Source organism: Lynx rufus, unplaced genomic scaffold (assembly GCF_022079265.1).
Source record: "Lynx rufus isolate CCGP_SWC_20201006 ecotype Redwood Valley unplaced genomic scaffold, mLynRuf1.p SCAF_35, whole genome shotgun sequence".
Classification (NCBI taxonomy): Eukaryota; Metazoa; Chordata; class Mammalia; order Carnivora; family Felidae; genus Lynx; species Lynx rufus.
Genome location: NW_025814851.1, coordinates 432,633 through 452,385, shown reverse-complemented (window position 1 = coordinate 452,385; position 19,753 = coordinate 432,633). Strand labels below are relative to the sequence as shown.

At 46.1% G+C, this 19,753-nt stretch overlaps 2 protein-coding genes across 2 annotated transcripts; one reads left to right on the top strand and one right to left on the bottom strand.

Moving 5' to 3' along the window:
- Positions 1-7,229: 7,229 nt before the first annotated feature.
- On the top strand, positions 7,230-9,689 carry HSD17B10 (hydroxysteroid 17-beta dehydrogenase 10). The gene is made up of 6 exons (XM_047093633.1): positions 7,230-7,272; positions 7,593-7,757; positions 8,349-8,513; positions 8,625-8,753; positions 8,835-8,943; positions 9,354-9,689. Exons 1-6 carry the CDS (start codon positions 7,246-7,248, stop codon positions 9,542-9,544), a joined length of 786 nt encoding a protein of 261 aa, XP_046949589.1. The 5' UTR covers positions 7,230-7,245; the 3' UTR covers positions 9,545-9,689.
- A 282-nt stretch (positions 9,690-9,971) lies between these two features.
- RIBC1 (RIB43A domain with coiled-coils 1) lies at positions 9,972-17,648 on the bottom strand. Its single transcript, XM_047093607.1, has 6 exons — positions 17,347-17,648; positions 15,929-16,010; positions 15,381-15,725; positions 10,983-11,101; positions 10,155-10,549; positions 9,972-10,053 (listed from the first exon to the last, which is right to left on the bottom strand). Exons 1-6 carry the CDS (start codon positions 17,458-17,460, stop codon positions 9,972-9,974), a joined length of 1,137 nt encoding a protein of 378 aa, XP_046949563.1. The 5' UTR covers positions 17,461-17,648.
- Positions 17,649-19,753: the final 2,105 nt, after the last annotated feature.

Genomic DNA, 19,753 nt, shown 5'->3' with positions numbered 1-19,753 from the left:
ACAGAGGTGTGAACAATAAAGAGAGAATGCTCAATGGCACAAATGCCTGAGCCCAGTGGGAAGGGCAAGCCCCAAACAGGACCTCTCTTCTCTGAGATCCAAGGAAAGGATAGTGTGGGTAGAGACAATGTTGGAGATGACAAGAGAGGAAATGTTCACTTAATGGCCTCCATTTGCTCTAAACAGAGGAGTTCTTAATCCAGGGTCCACAGCCCCTTTGGAGACTATAGGGAGAATTCAAGCAGCCCATGGACTTGGATAGGGGGGAAATTGCATCTTTATTTTCACTATTACCAACACAAGTTAGTATGTCCTTCTAGGGGATGTGCATAACAAACTACAGTAGTATTAGCAGTACCCGTGGCTCTGTTACTAATAGAAATCAGATTTTCATAGCATATCAGGGTTGTTACAGATCTCTCAAAATAACATCACTATTTTGAAACCATGGTAGTCATAAGACGTGTTGATAGAGCTTGGGATTTAATGTATAAAGAAGCACATATATTACCACACTACAGATATATTTCTTATTATTTTGGTAATTGTATTTCTTTTGTAATCCTATTTATATCCTATCTAATACATTCATTATTCTGAGAAGGGATTCCTTAGACTTCACCAGACTGCCAGAAGTTTTCACAGCATAAAAAAGGCTAAGAGACACTGCTCTGAAGAGTAACAATAGCTACCATTTACATAGGTCTTGCTAAAGGCCAGGTACTGAGTACTTTTTTTTCTTATATAATAGTTCACTCATTTACTCCTAACAACCCTACAAGGTAGGTGCTTTGATTATACCCATTTTTTGATGTTTTTTAAATTTATTTTTGAGAGAGAGAGAGTGTGAGCAGAGGAAGGGCAGAAAGAAAGGGAAGCAGAGGATATGAAGTGGGCTCCTCGCTTACAGCAGAGAGCCTGATGTGGGACTCGAACTCACAAACCATGAGATCATGACCTGAGCCGAAATCAAGAGTTGGACGCTTGACCGATTGGGCCACCCAGGCACCCCTGATTATACCCATTTTATGGAAGAGGAGACTGAGGCACAACAGTTAAGTAACTTGCTCAAGGTCATTCAGCTATTAAGGATGGAATTGAGATTCAAACCCAGGCCTTCTGGCTTCAGAGTCTGTGTTGAAAAGTCAAGAAGTTGAATTAGTAGAATGCCAAGGGGCAAATGGGTTGAGGGTGCCAGCAAGACTGTTTAAAGAGAGAAGAGGAGGGGTGCCTGGGTGACTCAGTTAAGCGTCTGAGTTCAGCACAGGTCATGATCTCAAGGTTAGTGGGTTCGAGCCCACATCAGGCTCTGCTGACAGCTTGGAGTCTGGAACCTGCTTCAGATTCTCTGTCTCCCTCTCTCTCTCTGCCCTGGCCTGCTTATGCTCTCTGTTTTTCTCTAAAAAATGAACAACCATTTTAAAAAATTTAAAAAAAGAAGAGGAATGAGTGAGGGTCTACGCTGGCCAGAAGAAAAGTAGGAAGAGGCTACTAGGCTGGAAGGAAATGGGAAGGCCCACAGAATAACAGGGTTCAAGGAGATAAAAGAAGTGGTGGAAGGAAAGTCAACATGACCGGGAGAACATGGTCAGAGTGAGAGATGGTGGTGTGTAGATGCTGGGGAAGTGGGAGAGTCATTCCAGGGCTTGGCAAGGTTAATAATGTGACCTAGGCAGAAGTGGTTAAAGGCAAGAGGAGGTGAAGGTCCTTGCAGTTGAGCAGATGAAGGAATCATGAAACTGGGCCCCCAAATTCTCCCAAGATTGATTGATTGACCAACTGACTCATTCATTCATTCATTTTTATCGTGTGTCTAGTACATGCTGGCAGTTTTCTTGGGATTGGGTAGCCAAGAAGTGAACCAGCAGGACAAAATCCTGTGGCCATTGGGCTTACCTTCCAGCAGGGAGAGAACCACACCACACACACACATGCACACACACACACACACACACACACTCTCATACATAAATTAGACAAGGCTCAGGGCACCTGGGTGGTTCAGTCGGTTAAGGGGCTGACTTTGGCTTAGGTCATGATCTCGCAGTTCGTGGGTTCGAGCCCCACATCGGGCTCTGTGCTGACAGCTCAGAGCCTGGAGCCTGCTTTGGATTCTGGGTCTCCCTCTCTCTCTGCCTCTTCCCAACTCATGCTCTCTCTGTCTCTCCCTCTCAAAATTAAATAAACATTTAAACATTTTTGAGGGGTGCCTGGGTGGCTCAGTCGGTTAAGCATCCGACTTCAGCTCAGGTCACGATCTCGCGGTCTGTGAGTTCGAGCCCCACGTCAGGCTCTGGGCTGATGGCTCAGAGCCTGGAGCCTGCTTCCGATTCTGTGTCTCCCTCTCTCTCTGCCCCTCCCCCGTTCATGCTCTGTCTCTCTCTGTCCCAAAAATAAAATAAAACGTTAAAAAAATAAAATAAATAAATAAAAATTTTTGAAAATTAGACAAGGCTCAAGTGCCTTTAGGCACAATTCCATGACCCCAAAAGTTCTGAAAAGCATAAGGTTTTTTTTTCATACTTTGGAGCTCAAACCCATCAGGTGGCAAAACCTGACCTGAAGTAATATGAGGCTATCTATAGTCTTGATTCACACTTAGTGTTATTGTTCATACTTTTCACTCTAGAAATATTAAATTTTAATTATGTGATGCTCTAGACCTTTCTCAGTAGTTATATAGAATAGACTATATGCAGTATAGAGAATTATGTTATATAAAATATGTCTTCTTTTCTAAAATTGAAAAAAATATGAATTCCAAAACACATCTGGTCCCAAGATTAGAAAAAAGATTACAGACCTGTAAGGGCTACGCAGATAATTCAAATATGCAATGTGTTGGTTCACAAAATGGCCCCTGTACAAAAAGGGCATGGAGAGACCAAAGAAAGAGGCAAACCACTCCAGATTGGTAGATGGCAGATTTAATAAGCAAGGGAACTTACATACAAGGCTTGTCTTAGCTGAAAGACAAGTAGATATCTGCATCCACCCACCGAAATCTTAAAAATGTATAGAGAGGCTTTAACTAGGTTCAACCATGTATTCAGTCTAGTCTCAACAATACCTTATTCTCTCAAGGCTATGTCCCTGAAATGGCTCCAGCCATGGGAACATTGGGCAGAGTATATATTCCAAAGACAAGGGAAGGGGTGAAGAGATACCCATTGCCTGGCTCCAACTCTCAGGTCAACCAGTGGTCACATCCTCAATGACTTTCTCCAACACGATGGGATAGTAACTAGGTGTCCACAGCTTGAATGATCAGGGAGAGAAGTGACATTTAAGTTTAGTTCTACATGATGAAAAAAAGAAGAAGAAGAAAAAGGCAGTCATGCAAACTTCACGGAGAGAGAATTCCAAGCAGAGGGAACAGCTAATGCAAAGATGAACACAAAGAGGCCAACTGTGGCTGGAGCATATTGGACCCCGTGAAGAGTGCTATAAATTGCTGGGTGGACTTCATGTAGTCAGAAAGATGGTGAATCTGGTACTAAATCCTTTGATGAATATGGTGTAGTGTCCATGAGTGTGGTGATTGTCAACAACTAGGAGGCCTAGAGGGAAGTCATCCTGGTGGGAAAGGATGTGGGGAGATACCTTAGGTAGAGGAAACATAAAGCCAAATGGGACTGAAAATGTAGACTAAGATTTATGGCCTGAAGACCTTGGTTTGGGGAGAAGTATGAAAGGAAGTCAGATTAGGTAGATTAGGTGGGTTCAAGATTTGAATTGGGATGCTGGTTGAAAGATGTTCTAGGATGACCAAAGACCTGGTCTAAAATGACAGTGTCTGGGCCACCTTGGTGGTTCAGTCAGTTAAGCGTCTGACATCGGCTCAGGTCATGATCTTGCGGTTCGTGGGTTTGAGCCCCGCGTCAGGCTCTGTGTTGACAGCTCAGAGCCTGGAGCCTGCTTCGGATTCTGTGTCTCCCTCTCTCTCTGCCCCTCCCCCACTTGCACTCTGTCTCTGTCTGCCTCTCAAAAATAAATAAATGTAATAAAAAAATTTTTAATGGCAATGTCTGGTTGAGTTCCAGTCAGCAATGTGTGATCTGGGCTTTTGGATTTAAAATAGGTTTGACGCAGCTAGAGGACAGTAGCCAAGGCTGAACTGATGAAAGATGTTTTTGCTTCTGTTTATGCCTCTCAGAATTTCTACTTTTCAACAACTGTCTCAGAATGTCTGTCTCCCAGCTTCCCTGTCTCTTATTTTTCTTTTAATTTAAATTCAAGTTAGTTAACATACAGTATAGTCTTGTCTTCAGGAGTAGATCCCAGTGATTCACCTCTTACATATGACACCCAGTGCTTATCCCAACAAGTGTCCTCCTTAATGCCCATCACCCATTTAACCCATCTCCCCCACCTCCCCTACAGCAGCCCTCAGTTTGTTCTCTGTATTTAAGAGTCTCTTATGGTTTTCCTCTCTCTGTGTTTTTATCCTATTTTTCCTTCCCTTCCCCTATGTTCATCTGTTGGGTTTCTCAAATTCCACATATGAGTGAAATCATATGACATGTCTTTCTCTGACTGACTTATTTTGCTTAGCATAATACTCTCTAGTTAGTTCCATCCATGTTGTAGCAAATGGCGAGATTTCATTTTTTTTCATCACTGAGTAGAATTCCATTGCATATATATATATACACATCATATTTTCTTTATCCATTCATCAGTTGATGGACATTTGGACTCCTTCCATGACTTGGCTATTATTGATAGTGCTGCTATAAACATTGGGGTGCATGGGCTCCTTTGAATCAGCACTTTTGTATCCTTTGGATAAATACTGAGTAGTGCAGTTCTTGGGTCATAGGGTGGTTCTATATTTAATTTTTTGAGGAACCTCCATACTGTTTTCCAGAGTGGTTGCGCCATTTTGCATTCCCACCAACAGGGCAAAATTGTTCCCCCTTCTCTGTATCCTCACCAACACCTATTGTTTCTTGAATTGTTAATTTTAGCCATTCTGACAGGTGTGATTTTGTGGTTTTGATTTGTATTCCCCTGATGATGAGTGATGTTGAGTATAGAGAGACAGGGCCTAAAGGTGCGATGAAGAGAGAATTACAAAGCAGGGGGCTAAGACTCTCCAGGAGCCAAAGAATCGCTCACTTGGCTCAAGCCTCTTTTATTTTTGCAAATTGTATGTGCAAGCACATACAACATAGTATTTGGCATCTTGACAGGTCATGCACCTGCAGTGTATTTCATACTGGGTCATGAGTACATCTGGCGCCAGACAAAACATTCTTATCCCTAGGCCTGGTGCCTGTATGATGTCCTTCTGGAGAGAACGTGCAGTCCCGGTGGCTTTCCGTCCTGGGAATGAAACTGCTTTCAGTTCCTTGCTGTTCTGTCCCTTTCCTTCAGGACATTCTTATGGTGCCTCTGGCTTCTTGTTCTCCAACAGTTGAGCATCTTTTCATGTGTCTGTAAGTTATCTGGATGTCTTTGTAGAAGTGTCTATTCACGTCTTCTGCCCATTTCTTTACCGGATTATTTGTGGTAGGGTGTTGAATTTGGTAAGTTCTTTATAGATTTTGGATATTAACCCTTTATCAGATATGTCATTTAAAAATATCTTCTCTCATTCTGTCAGTTGCCTTTAGTTTTGTTGATTGTTTCCTTTGCTGTGCAGAAACTTTTTATCTTGATGAGGTCCCAGTAGTTCATTTTGCTTTTATTTCCCTTGCCTCTGGAGACATGTCTAATAAGAAGTTGCTGTGGCCAAGGTCGAAGAGATTTCTGCCTGTTTTCTCCTGTAGGATTTTGATGGTTTCCTGTCTCACGTTTGGGTCTTTCAACCACTTTGAATTTGTTTTTGTGTATGGTGTAAGAAAGTGGTCCAGTTTCATTCTTCTGCATTTTGCTGTCCAGTTTTCCCAGCATCATTTGCCAAAGAGACTGTCTTTTTTCCATTAGATATTCTTTCCTGCTTTGTCGAAGATTAGTTGGCCATATATCTGTGGGTCCACTTATGGATTCTCTGTTCTATTCCATTAATCTATGTGTTTGTTTTTTGTGCCAATACCATACTGTCTTGATGATTACAGCTTTGTAATCTTAAAGTCCAGAATTGGGATGCCTCCAGCTTTGGTTTTCTTTTTTCAACATTACTTGGGCTATTTGGGATCTCTTATGGTTCCATACAAAGTTTAGGATTGTTTGTTCTAGCTCTGTGAAGAATTCTGGTGTTATTTTGATAGGGATTGCATTGAATGTGTAGATCGCTTTGGGTAGTATCAACATTTTAACAATATTTGTTCTTCCGATCCATGAGTATGGAATGTTTTTCCATTTCATTGTGTCTTCTTCGATTTCTTTCATAAGTTTTCTATAGTTTTCAGCATACAGATCTTTTACCTCTTTGGTTAGGTTTATTTTTAGGTATCTTATGGGTTCTGGTGCAGTTGTAAATGGGATTGATTCCTTGATATCTCTTTCTAATGCTTCATTATTATTGTATACAAATACACTCGATTTCTGTACGTTGATTTTTGTATCCTGCGACTTTGCTTAATTCGTGTATCAGTTCTGGCAGTTTTTTGGTGGAGTCTTTCAGGTTTTCCATGTAGAGTATCATGTCATCTACGAAAAGCGAGTTTGACTTCCCTCTCTTAGTGGCTCTACATCCATATCTTTGTGATCCAATCTGGCATCTCTGTTCTTCTCAGTCTCTTAACATATTTCTCTCTGGTGGCTCTCAGAATCTACATCTTTGCATATCCATGTTTATGTCTCAGAACTTTGTTCTCTGTCCCTTTGTCTGTGTCTGTACTGTAATTATCTTTCCCGAACTGAACTATGTCCTTCTGGAAGGCATGAATCTTTTAATATTCCTTTGGGTATCCCCAGTGACCCGCACAGAGCCTGGCATATGAGAAACTCTCATATGTGTATGCTTGAATGAAGGCTTTTTCTGAGTAAGGAATACTCTCAACCTCCTGTCCGCCTACTCCCCGCGGAGCTGGCCGCCTGCTCAAAGACTAGCTAGGGAGTAAGTAGTGCGGAAGGTGTGATGGTATTGTGCTGCTGCTATTGGGTTCTTTATCTAGGTGAAAAAACTCCGGAGGCACCTGGCCTTGGCTTCGCGCAGTGCGCAGGGACAAAAACAGCCGACACCACGCCCCGGAGTCTTGCGCATTGGCCCGTCCCTTCGCAGGCCCCGCCCCATCCCTCCGCCTCGGCCAATCAGGGTCTGCCTCATGGCCAGGCTCGTGGAGAGGCCAGGGCAAGATGGCTGCGGCATGTCGGACTGTGAAGGTAGTGGGGCGTTCGCTCCCGCTGGCTGCCCCGCTGCGCCAGCTGGGACCGCGCGGTCGTGGAACTAGGGGGTAGAGATCGGTGCTGGGAGAAAGGGTCACCCTTATCTAGGCCTGGTAGTGCGGCAGTTGGGCTTGGGAGGTGAAGGTCAACTCTCCGCTGCATGTGTGTGGGCTGTCTGGGGATGAGACACCACCAAAAGGTCCCATCAGTAAGGAGAGGAAACACACCTGGGTTACACCGCAGGCGTGACCAGGAGTCTCCCTTGCAGGAGTGGGGGTGGTCTGCACAGCATACCCATTTGACCGTATCCTTCACAGGGCCTAGTTGCTCTAATAACCGGAGGAGCCTCTGGTCTGGGTCTGGCCACGGCGGAGCGACTGGTGGGGCAAGGGGCCACTGCTGTGCTTCTGGACCTGCCTAACTCCGATGGGGAGGTCCAAGCCAAGAAGTTAGGGAAGAGTTGCGTCTTTGCCCCAGTTGACGTAAGTGTGTACATGAGGTCACTGAAATAGGCCTGGGAACTGGTGGGGTCCCCTTCCATAAGGGTGCTATCCATGTGGACAGTGAACCCATCTCCTTGCCCCTTTTGGCCTAAGCTGTCAAGCACTGTGGGAACTTTTGCAATAAGGAATGTACAAAGCCCGGACCCACGGCAGTGGGGATGGAGATTGGACATATCAGAATCTCCTGGAGTTGGTATGTACAGTTTGAAAACGCATATTGTGCTCTGTAGTTTTATATTTACAAAGTTGAAAAACTTTTAGTGAAACTACAGAAAGTGAAGCTAGTTATCTTCATATCACTAATTCTCAAAGCTGCTCTGATCCACAGAAATCTCCAGGGGTATGTGAATTTATCAAAAGAGGGTATAGATTTGAAAAATGTTTTGAACACTGCTCTATACTACCTAACATTTTCACCTTTGCCCCACTCTTGAGTTTTCTTTTGGCCTCTCCCTTGATTACAGAATCCTGTTGTCACTCAAAGACTGGACCTGCTCCCTCCTCCTCCAGGTTTAGTGGTGAGTGTGTGTGCTGGGAGATGTATACTTTTCTCCACTTCTCCCTTTGAAGGTGACCTCAGAGAAGGACGTGCAAGCAGCCCTGACTCTAGCAAGAGAAAAGTTTGGCCGTGTGGATGTGGCAGTCAACTGTGCAGGCATTGCAGTGGCTATGAAGACATACAACTTAAAGAAGAATCAGGCCCATACTTTGGAGGACTTCCAGCGAGTTCTTAATGTAAGGCCTTGGAGGTTCTCCAGGGGTACAAGTAAGAGATATTTGACTGTGGGTGCCCCCACAGCTTTTAGGGGACAAAAGCCCTACACCATGTTTCTACTGGTCTTCCAGGTGAATCTCATGGGCACCTTCAATGTGATCCGCCTGGTGGCTGGTGAGATGGGCCAGAATGAACCAGATCAGGGAGGCCAACGCGGGGTCATCATCAACACTGCCAGCGTGGCTGCCTTTGAGGGCCAGGTGTGTGGGCAGGGACAAGGCTTGTGTGTCCTTGGTGACTTGTTAGGGCTCTTCCACCTATGACCTCTACTCCTTCTCCAGGTTGGACAAGCTGCATACTCTGCTTCCAAGGGGGGCATAGTGGGCATGACACTGCCCATTGCTCGGGATCTGGCTCCCATGGGCATCCGAGTGATGACCATTGCTCCAGGTAGATATATTTCCTCTCTGCCACACCTGGGATTGGGTAGGATTCATGGGCAGTTGAGAGGGGAAGGTGTCTACCAACTAAGCAGCAATAGTCTTCCATTTCTGGGCATCATAAGTACATAGTTGGGGCTAAGGTGAGGAGGGAATGAGTAAATATGAAAGGAAGGGCAAAGGCGCCTGGGTGCTCAGTTGGTTAAGCATTCGACTTTTGATTTCGGCTCAGGTTGGTGAGATCGAGCCCCGCGTTGGACTCTGTGCTGACAGCACAGAACCTGCTTGGGATTCTCTCTCTCTCTCTTCTCTCTTTCCCCCTCCCCAACTTGAGCATGTGCTCTCTGTCTCTCTCTCAAATAAATAAACATTGAAAAAAAAAAGGAAGGGTAGGCCTCTGACTCTGACTGTCTTGTCTAGGCCTATTTGGTACCCCACTGCTGACCAGCCTCCCAGAAAAAGTGCGCACCTTCTTGGCCAGCCAGGTGCCCTTCCCCAGCCGCCTGGGTGACCCTGCTGAGTATGCTCATCTGGTACAAGCCATCATCGAAAACCCATTCATCAACGGAGAGGTCATCCGGCTAGATGGGGCCATCCGCATGCAGCCTTGAAGGGAGAGGGCACAGAAAACACCTGTTCTTTTGCCCCTCCTTCCCCTGGAATACTGTACTGCAGCTTGAGAGGAAGTCCAGTAGCCATCTTGTAACTGCCCAGCAGTCACACTCTGTGCCTAATAAAGCCTGTTTCTCACAGGGAGTGGGTAATGCTGTGTGCTGGGTAAACTGGCATGGGGAAGAAAGGTGAATTAGTAACAGGGTCAGATCCTCCAAGCCCAGGGGTGGGTGGGAAAGGCAGTACCTCACACCTTTTGTGTCCTGTTACAACACATGGCCTTGATTTTAGTGAATAACTTTATTAACTAGGGTCAAAGGTAGGGATATTGGGGGGATGGATTGGTGGAGGAGGCCTTCAGCATTTTCATCTCTGACTCCAAGCCTCTGTGAGCTTGATGAGGGAGAAGAGATGACCATCCTGAGCTCAGTGGCTGCTGGTATTGAACTGCAGGTGATATTGGGCTGTAGGTTGATTGGTGTAGATTATCGAATTCAGATAATTCTGCCTGTGAAAGAAGTGCAGAGGCCTCAGCTAATGAGCTTCCCTCTCTCCCTGACCCTTCCCATCCCTCCCTTGGCATTCATGTTGCCACCCCCTAGAACTCACTGAGCTTTTTGCTCCGTAGCCAGCTGCTGATTGAAGGAACCCAGCCCCCTTTGAAATACAGCACAAAGTTCCCTCTCTTGCTCTTCTAGCTGCAGTGCTGCCTGGGCCAAGCTCAAGGTCTGACTTTCCCTTTTGGCATCCAGTGCTTGTTCAGCCCGGCGCTGTGCCTCCTTTTCATGGTGTTGCACCTTTTGGGCTTTCTTGATGGCAGCATGCTGCTCTGGAGTCATGCCCTTCCAACAATGGAGTGGGACCCGGTGGGGAGCCACAGGGTTTTGGGTAGTCTGGGGGTTCTCAGTCAGTAGGTTACTCGTGACCTGTTTCTGGGTCTCCTTGAGGTTAGCCTCCTGTTCATGGCGTTGCTCATGGCGCTGCCGCTGAGCCATCTCAGCTGCCTGGTGGGGCCCCAAAATATGAGCATTTGGGTACCCAACATCGGGGAACCCTCAGTCACAGGGGAGGGGAAGACATGACCCTACTCTCCTCTATCTCTGGGAGAGAAGGAACAGATACTGCCTGACCTTTGACCTAATATGGGCGGGGGCGGTGGGATGACAGGGAAGTTCCCTGTTCTCTGGAAACCTTTAGACTGAGAGGCTGGGGAAGGGAGGGTGGTGTTCCATTTTCAGGTCATCCTGAGTCTGGATGTGGGGAAGAGCATCTTCTGCCCTAAGAGGGCCCTTAGGTGAAAGGGGACATCCTCAGCTAGATGAGAGGGCTGGTGTTGATTCAAGAAAGTTTATGTGGGCAAAGATACGGCTAAGGTTCTCTAGGACTTTGTTCAAGGGGTTGGGGAGAGCCCAGTACACCGAATGGTTCAGGCCATACCTGGGCTTTGTTGGCATTGGCCATGGCAGTCATCATGGCCACGCGACAGGACTCCTCCAGCTTGGCCAGCTGGGCGGCCCGTGTATCCATGGCTAGGCGCAGCTGGTCATCGAGCAGATCTACACAGATAAATATGGCCAGGGCACTATACTGGTCTGCCCCATTGCTGGTTCATTCATTCAGCTATTTGTTCAACAAGCTCGGTGGATGTGTGTATATGTATGTTTGGGAGGGGAATGTCCTAATTGTAGGGATGTGGAGGAGTTACTCTTTGGGGCTAGGGATAGCCAAAATAGCAGCAACAAAGGATTTCTCAAGTGCCTACCTGAAAGATACAGGGAGATGGATCAAACATAGATCATCATACCACATTTTGATAAGGGCAATGATAGAAATGTATACAGGGCATCATGAGAGCTTTGGGTGGTGGGTGAGAGGAAGGCTTCCAGGAGGAGGTGATCTTTGAAATGTGCGTTGCATATAGAAAGAGCAAAGGGCATTCCAGGCTGTGTTTTAGTCCAGTCACACCAGCCTCATTGCTGTTTCTAGAACATGCCAGGCACTACTGCCCCAGGGATTTGCAATAGATGTTACTCTTGGCTCATGTTCTGTTGCTCACCCCAGGTCTTTGCTCAAATATTGCCACCTCAGTGAGGCCTTCCCCGTCTCTCCTACCTAAAATTGCAACCTTCCTGTCCCCAACATTTATCCCCCTTCCCTGATTTATTCTTCTCCCTACCATTTGCCACCATTCAATATACTCTACATTTAACTTATTTTGTTTATTGCCTATCTCTCTCCTCACTAGGAAGTAACCTTTGTGAGGGCAGAGATTTTGTCTGTTTTATTCACTACCATGCCCAGCACCTAGATCAGAGCCTGGCACATAGTAGGTGCTCAATAAATATTTGTCAAATGAATGAAGGAAACCAAGAAAAAGTATGTTCTCTATCTTAAACTACAAATAGTGTGCTCTTGCTGGAGCATAAAATGCAAGTGGCTAGAGAGCTTTGCAGGGGCCAGACTAAGAGCCAAAAACTTGCCCTGAAGGTAGTGGGGAACATGGAAGGATTTTAAGCAAGGGGGTGGGGCGGGGGACACAGTTAGCTGTGTATTTTAGAAAGCTCCTTCCGGGCCGGTATAGAATGTAGTCAGGCTGGTGGGAGACAACAGAGGTAGAGAAGCCATCTTGGAGGGCTCAAGCCAGGCCAAATATATAGGAGGCTACATTAGCAGTACATGATTGATTGCATGAGAGAGTAAGGGAGGGGAAAGATTTGGATGGTTCCCAGGGTCCTGGCTTGGATGACTGGATGTATGGTGTGGCCACCACTGGAAATAAAAGAGAATGAAGAGCAGGCTAGGGAATTCTGTTTAGGAAGCTAAGTTGAAGGTGGTCAACAGGCATCTGCAGATCTGATTCTGCAGGTAGAGAGTCCACAGCACAGAGGTGGTGACATGGTAGTTCAAACCAGAATGAGGGCCGAGGGCACCTGAGGTAAGTTTGCAGGGTAGGGAAAGCAGTGTGCCAGAGACCAAGCCTCAACAAGGAAGGAGTAAAGGAAGAGGAGCCCACAAAAGGCAGATACTGAAGAAATGGTCAGAGAGCTAAGAGCAGAATGTACTATTACAGAAGCCAAGGAAAAGAGCCTCAAGAAGCATGTGATTAGAGTCAAGTGTAGCAAGAAAGGTCCAAAGAGGAAAGACTAAACAGAACCTCTTGTACTTAACACAAACACATTGGCGATTTAGCAAGAGCAGGGTCAGTGCATTTGTGTGGGGGAGAAAGGAGATCTTGGGGTTGAGGTGTGACTGGAAAGGAAGAAAAAACAGCAAGCAGAAGCAGATTTTTCAAAAAGTATGGCTGTAAAGAACAACAGCTAGCTCACAGCATCTAGAGGAATCACAGGGTGGAGGGAGGCTTTTTTTTTAAGATGGGTTAGACATAAGCATGTTTACAGCAGGCACAGGAGGGACCAGTGAAAGAAGAAATGTTGAAAACACAGTGCAGGGGATATCTGAGAGACCACAGCCTGGGGGCAGGTAGAGGGAGGCACAGGGATAATGGGGTCCAGAACATAGGCTTAAGGCTTGGCTTTGAAGAGGCACAGGGACACAGACTTCAGATGCTGGAGGATGGCAAGGGTGGGGTGGGGAGGATGGATAGAGGTACATGGTTTCATTTCACTCTTCACAACAACCCAGAGAGGAAAGTATCAGCACCATTTTTCAGGTGAGGACACTAAGGTCCAGAGGTGAAGCAAAATGCCCAAGGTTGCACAGCAAGTAGTCGGTCAGGATTTGAATCCAAGTCTCTCAAGGAATCAGCCCATGCTCCTTCCATTACACTGTGTGGACTCTCCCTTGGTATTCTGCTGTCCCTGTTGCCTAGCTCTGCCTTCTCATACACTTGCCTGCTGCTACAGGGTAGCTGGGCCCCATGGCGCCACTGCAGCGCTCTGACAAAAATCACCAAATACTCCCAATTTCCAAATACAGTAGACAGGTTTCTGTTCCTATCTGAACTTCTCCAGGGCCTTTGATATTATTGATGACTCCCTCTCTGAAACTCCTCCCTTGACCTCTGAGTCCCTACTTCTTTTTTTTTTTTTTTAATTTTTTTTTCAACGTTTTTTATTTATTTTTGGGACAGAGAGAGACAGAGCATGAACGGGGGAGGGGCAGAGAGAGAGGGAGACACAGAATCGGAAACAGGCTCCAGGCTCCGAGCCATCAGCCCAGAGCCCGACGCGGGGCTCGAACTCACGGACCGCGAGATCGTGACCTGGCTGATGTCGGACGCTCAACCGACTGCGCCACCCAGGCGCCCCTAAGTCCCTACTTCTCATGGCAACTGAGAGAAGGCAAGCATGGTGTCATGGTCAAGACATGGTTGGGCTCTGGAGCCAGCTTGCCCAAGTTTACTTCCTGCGTCCATCACCATTAGCTGTATGACTTTGGGCAAGTTATTTAACATCTCTGTTCTTCAGTTTCCTCCACTGAAAATGGGGATAATACTAGGACTTGCCTCATGCACTGGTTGTCAGGATTACCTGAGTTAATATATGGTAGCAAACTTAGAGTGTCTGGTATACAGTAAGTGCTCAATACAGGTTAGCTCTTTTTATTATTTGATGTATCTTGGGGTCGACAGGAAGATGGCGGCGTAGGAGGACGCTGGGCTCACCGCGCGTCCTGCTGATCACTCAGATTCCACCTACACCTGCCTAAAAAACCCAGAAAACCGCCAGAGGATTAGCAGAACGGAGTCACCGGACCCAAGTGCAGACGAGAGGCCCACGGAAGAGGGTAGGAAGGGCAGTGAGGCGGTGATGTATCTTTTATCCTACCTCCCTGATCCCTTTGTTATGGGCTCCCTCATTCACTCAAGATACATTTACTGAGCATCTACCATGTACAAGGTAGTGTAGTGTGTAAGTCACTGGGGTTGTAGTGGTTAATAAGACAGCTCTGACCTTTGTCCTCACAGAGTGTACCATTTGCTCACCCTTTCCCAGGCTCCATTCAGGCTTAGCATCCTGCTCATCTGCACAGCCTTCCCCATCTTGGACCTCCAGATCTCTCCCTGCACCCCAGGCTGGCTGGCTATATGCCACCTCAGAATCATATAGCTACATGGCTGCCTGTTGGCCACCTCTTCTTGGCTGCAACAGCATTCTAGCTAATCTCCTTGCCTCTAGTCTTCCCCTCTAACCTAGTCTCCACAATGGCTGGCAAAATTTTACAGCTAAAATACAAATCACGTGACTCCAATGCACAAAACCCTCCCATGGCTCCTACCTCACTCAGTAAAAGCCAAAGTCCCCACCATGCCCCGTGAGGCCCTCTGGATCTGGCCCCTTCCATCTCTCTAAGCTTGTTTACTATCACTTTTCCCCTCAATGGGTCTACTTCAGCTACTCTGGCCCCACTGCCATTCTTCAAACATTCCAGACACCCTCTCTCCTGCCTCGGGGCCTTTGTACTATTTCTTCTACCTGGACAGCTCTTCCCTCAGATGTTTGCATTTCTCACTTCCTCATCTTCGGATCTGTATTCAAACGTTACCTCAGTGAGGTTTTCCTTACTTAAAATTGCAACTGTGCACCCGTCTCCCAAAGTCCTCATATCCCCCTTTTGTGCTTTATTTTTCTCCCTAGCAACTATCTTAACCACATTATAGAGCTGACCCTTGAACAATGCAGGGCTTAGGTGCACCAATGCCCCCCACAGTCAAAAATCCACATGTAACTTTTGACTCCCCCAAAAGTTAACTACTAATAGCCTACTGCTGCTGTTGACCTTACCAATAACATAACGTTGACGAACACATATTTTATATGTTATATATTATATATTGTATCCCCACAATAAAGCTGGAGGGCTCCGGCTGCCTACCTGAATACTTCTTATCAACCCTGACTTGTTGTCGCTCCTTCAGCTGCTTCTCCAGGCTTTGCCTGAACTGCTCCTGCTGCATTTTCAGGCATGTGGCCTTCTCCAGGTCCTCCCTTGCAAAGTACTGCAGGCTGGATGGACCATAGCAGGATTCGCTGTCCCTGAGATAGGCTGGATACTCCATCCACTGTCGGCTAGGATCCCAAAAGTCAATTTCCTGCTTGTTCTTGACCTGCTGCTTTTGCTCTCGAAATTCCTGGACTTTCTTGGCCAGCCGACGTGTCCGTTCTGCCTCTTCCTTCTCTAGCATCTGGGCTACCATATCATACTGCTTCTGGTAAGTAGCTGGGAGTGGTGGGAAGGAACATGGAAAAGCCCCAAGGCAGAGACAGAGCCCACTCAGCATGGCCTCTGCTCCCAAGGCCCATCGGATTTGTCCCACCACACCCCAGGCCTCAGGCCCCACCCCAAGGCAGTACGACCCTACCTCAGCCCACTCAAGCCCTTATACTAGCCTTCTTGGCTTGCCCTTTGCCTTGAGTTTTTACCATAAGCTGCCTCCTTGCTCTGCTCTGTTGCCTCTCGAAGCTTTCGCTCTTCCACCTGGCTGTCGAGGGCTTTGACATCCACCTGATCCCAAGGAAAAAGGTAGATCAGGGTGGGGGAACAGCAGTGGGCCTTGGATGCTCTAACACAAGCTGCTGAGAATTTACCTGCTTCAGAATCCTCCAATAGACTCCCAATACCTACTGGATAATATTCTATCATCTGAGCATGGCTTGTAAGCCCCTCGGTGGTCTAGCTTCTGCCTCCTTCTCCAGCCTTATCTCAGTACCTTTTTCACCCACCCCACCCTCAAGAGCTCTGTGCTTATGTTTCCCTGTACATCTTAGGTTGTTCTGAACAAATAGCCTTTGCTCCAGCCGCTCCCTCCACTTGGAACTCTTTCTTCCTCTTTTTACCCAAACTCCTATTCATCCTTCAAGATCAGCCCAGGCTTCACCTTCCTAATTCCTTAGGCATTCCTTACTACCATAGAATCTAGGACCCATTGTCCACATTATATTGAAGTTTGCCTCTCTTGATGATCTCCTCCACCAGACTGTGAGCCCATTCAGGGTGGAGACCGGGCCTTAGTCAGTTTTGTACCCTTCTGCCCAACCCAGTGCTTGGCACAGAGCAGACCCTGAGGAAAAGCTTGCCAACTGGATCTCAATCACACCACACATCTCTCAGCCAACTACTTACTTATGTCAGGCACTATACCTCTGGTTTCCAGAGCCATCACCATATGTTAATATTCACTTTCACACTTCCTTTATTTAGCTTCATTTTACCAAGGAGCCTGGAGCTCAGAGAAGATAGGCAACTCATTTAAAGCCATGCATCTAGTAAACAGCAGACCTGGCCTTGAGCATAGGTATAAGGTCTTTTCCAGAATGCCATGCTGCATCCCCCCATCTATCCACCTACTTAGCAATTTATTTTTTCTTAAACTATCAATATTTTCTCTTTATTTTGATTATAATTCATTTAAAACATTTCAAGGTAGTGCAAAAGGGAATATAGTTTAGTGAAGAGTAAGTCCCTTCCATCTCTCTCAGCCTAGTTAACAGTTTCTTACGTGGCCTTCCAGATAGCATTTAGGCATATACAATACCAAATATTCTTTAGACTTCTTTTGGCTCCATGTTGTCTGTCTCTCGAGAACCAGGCCACTCAGCCCAGAGCTGACTGGAGGAGAGTCAGCTGTCACTGGCTCCTCTTCCCCCAGTCTCTTCCCCTATACCCCCAGCCCTCTTCCTTCCCACACCTGGGAGTGGATGCCTTCTCTCCATTCTCCTTCCTTTCCAACCCGAGGGCCTGCTCAAATCAAGGAGGGCTGTAACAGACACTGCCATGTTCCGCTCCAGGTGCAGGAGTGATGTTACTCCTGGTCCCAAGAAAGTCCCCATTTCCCACTCACCCCCATGACCTGGGTCCGCACATTGACGAATCGGCTCTGTCGCTGTTTTTCTTGATTTTTTCTAGCCTCAATGGCTGCCACCTCCTTCAGATCTGGCAGGTTTGTCTTATTCATCTGGAGCAAGGGTGGGGTGGAATGGCTAATTAGTGCTAACCATCACCCTTGACTACACCCCTAACCCCCATTCCTTTCTCCTTACAGTGTCTGACCACTTATTGATTCCTACTGATTTTACCTACTGGTATACTTCATATATGTGTCCTACATCTCTGTTGTCACCACCCTAACTCATGCCTCACAATTGGGTGCCAGACAATATTCCCAGGAGCCTCAGTGGTCTCCCTTGCTCCAGTGTTACCCTCTCTACTTCTCTCTCTCTGCTAGTTACCAGAGTGACCTTTTTGAAAGCAAATCTGACCATTGCACCTCAGCTTAAAACCTTTAAAAGCCAAGGGAGGGGCGCCTGGGTGGCGCAGTCGGTTAAGCTTCCGACTTCAGCCAGGTCACGATCTCGCGGTCCGTGAGTTCGAGCCCCGCGTCGGGCTCTGGGCTGATGGCTCGGAGCCTGGAGCCTGTTTCCGATTCTGTGTCTCCCTCTCTCTCTGCCCCTCCCCCGTTCATGCTCTGTCTCTCTCTGTCCCAAAAATAAATTAAAAAAAAAACGTTGAAAAAAAATCAGTTTTAAAAGCCAAGGGAAACCAAAGCAAAAATGAACTATTAGGACCTCATCAAATTAAAAAGCTTCTGCACAGCAAAGGAAACAATCAGCAAAAAGAAAAGGCAACCGAAAGAATGGGAGAAGATATTTGCAAACTACATATCAGATAAAGGGTTAGTATCCAAAATTTATAGAGAACTTACCAAACTCAACACCCAAAAAACAAATAATCCAATGAAGAAATGGGCAAAAGACATGAATAGACACTTCTCCAAAGAAGACATCCAGATAGCTAACTGACACATGAAAAAATGCTCAACATCACTCATCATCTGGGAAATACAAATCAAAATCACACTGAGATACCACCTCATGGCGGTCAGACAGGCTAACATTAACTCAGGCAACAACAGATGTTGGTGAGGATGCACTGCTGGTGGGAATGCAAACTGGTGCAGCCACTCTGGAAAACAATATGGAGGTTCCTCAAAAAATTAAAAATAGAACTACCCTACGACCCAGCAATTGCACTACTAGGTATTTATCTAAGGGATGCAGGTATGCTGTTTTGAAGGGACACATGCACCCCAATGTTTATAGCAGCACTATCAACAATAGCCAAAGTATGGAAAGAGCTCAAATGTCCATCGACGGATGAATGAATAAAGGAGATGTGGTATACATATACAATGGAGTATTACTCGGCAATCAGAAAGAATGAAATCTTGCCATTTGCAACTACATGGATGGAGCTAGAGGGTATTATACTAAGTGAAATTAGTCAGAGAAAGACAAATATCATATGACTTCACTCATATGAGGACTTTAAGATACAAAACATGAACATAAGGGAAGGGAAGCAAAAATAACATAAAAACAGGGAGAGACTCTTAAATATAGAGAACATAGGGTTGCTGGAGGGGTTGTGGGAGGGGGGATGGGCTAAATGGGTAAGGGGCTTAAGGAATCTACTCCTGAAATCTTTGTTGCACCATGTGCCAACTAACTTGGATGTAAATTATAAAAAATAAAGAAATGATAGAAAGTAAAAAAAAAAAAAAACCCTTTAAAAGCAATAGAGTGCCTGGCTGACTCAGTGAAACATGTGACTCTTGATCTCAGGGTTGTAAGTTCAAGCCTCATGTTGGGTGTAGAGATCACTTAAAAATAAAAGATCTTAAAAAACAACAACTTTAAAAGCAGCTTTAAAGCAAATGGCTCCCCAGTGTTTACAAGATAAAATGTAACCCTCTTTGCCAGATTTATAAGTCTTCATGATCTGACCCCTGCTCATCTTTCTAATTCTCAAACTCATTTACAAGTCTCCTCTATTTGTATTATGCTCTATTCAGTTTTCCCTATTTCAGTAAATGGCACCACGTTTTCCTCTTTATTTGCTACTTATTCTCTAGTCAAGTGACAGGGTAGAAGGCTTAAATTCACCTGTGTTCTTTCATATTTTGGGAAGCTCACTTTTGGCATTGTGAGCTAGCCAAAACCACAGCCAAATACACTTTTGCAAACATGAATCTGATCATGTCTCTCACCTGCTTACAATCCAATGGCTTCCCACTGCACTTAGCATCGGATCCAAATGTCTAACCACGAGTTTCAAGATCCGGCTCCTGCACACCTCTTCAATTCATCCCACGTCACAGCCTCCCTCACTTACAGTCTTCCAGGCACACTGGCCTCCTATCAAGTCCTCCAACGCAACAACCATTCCCACCTCAAGGCCTTTGTACATGG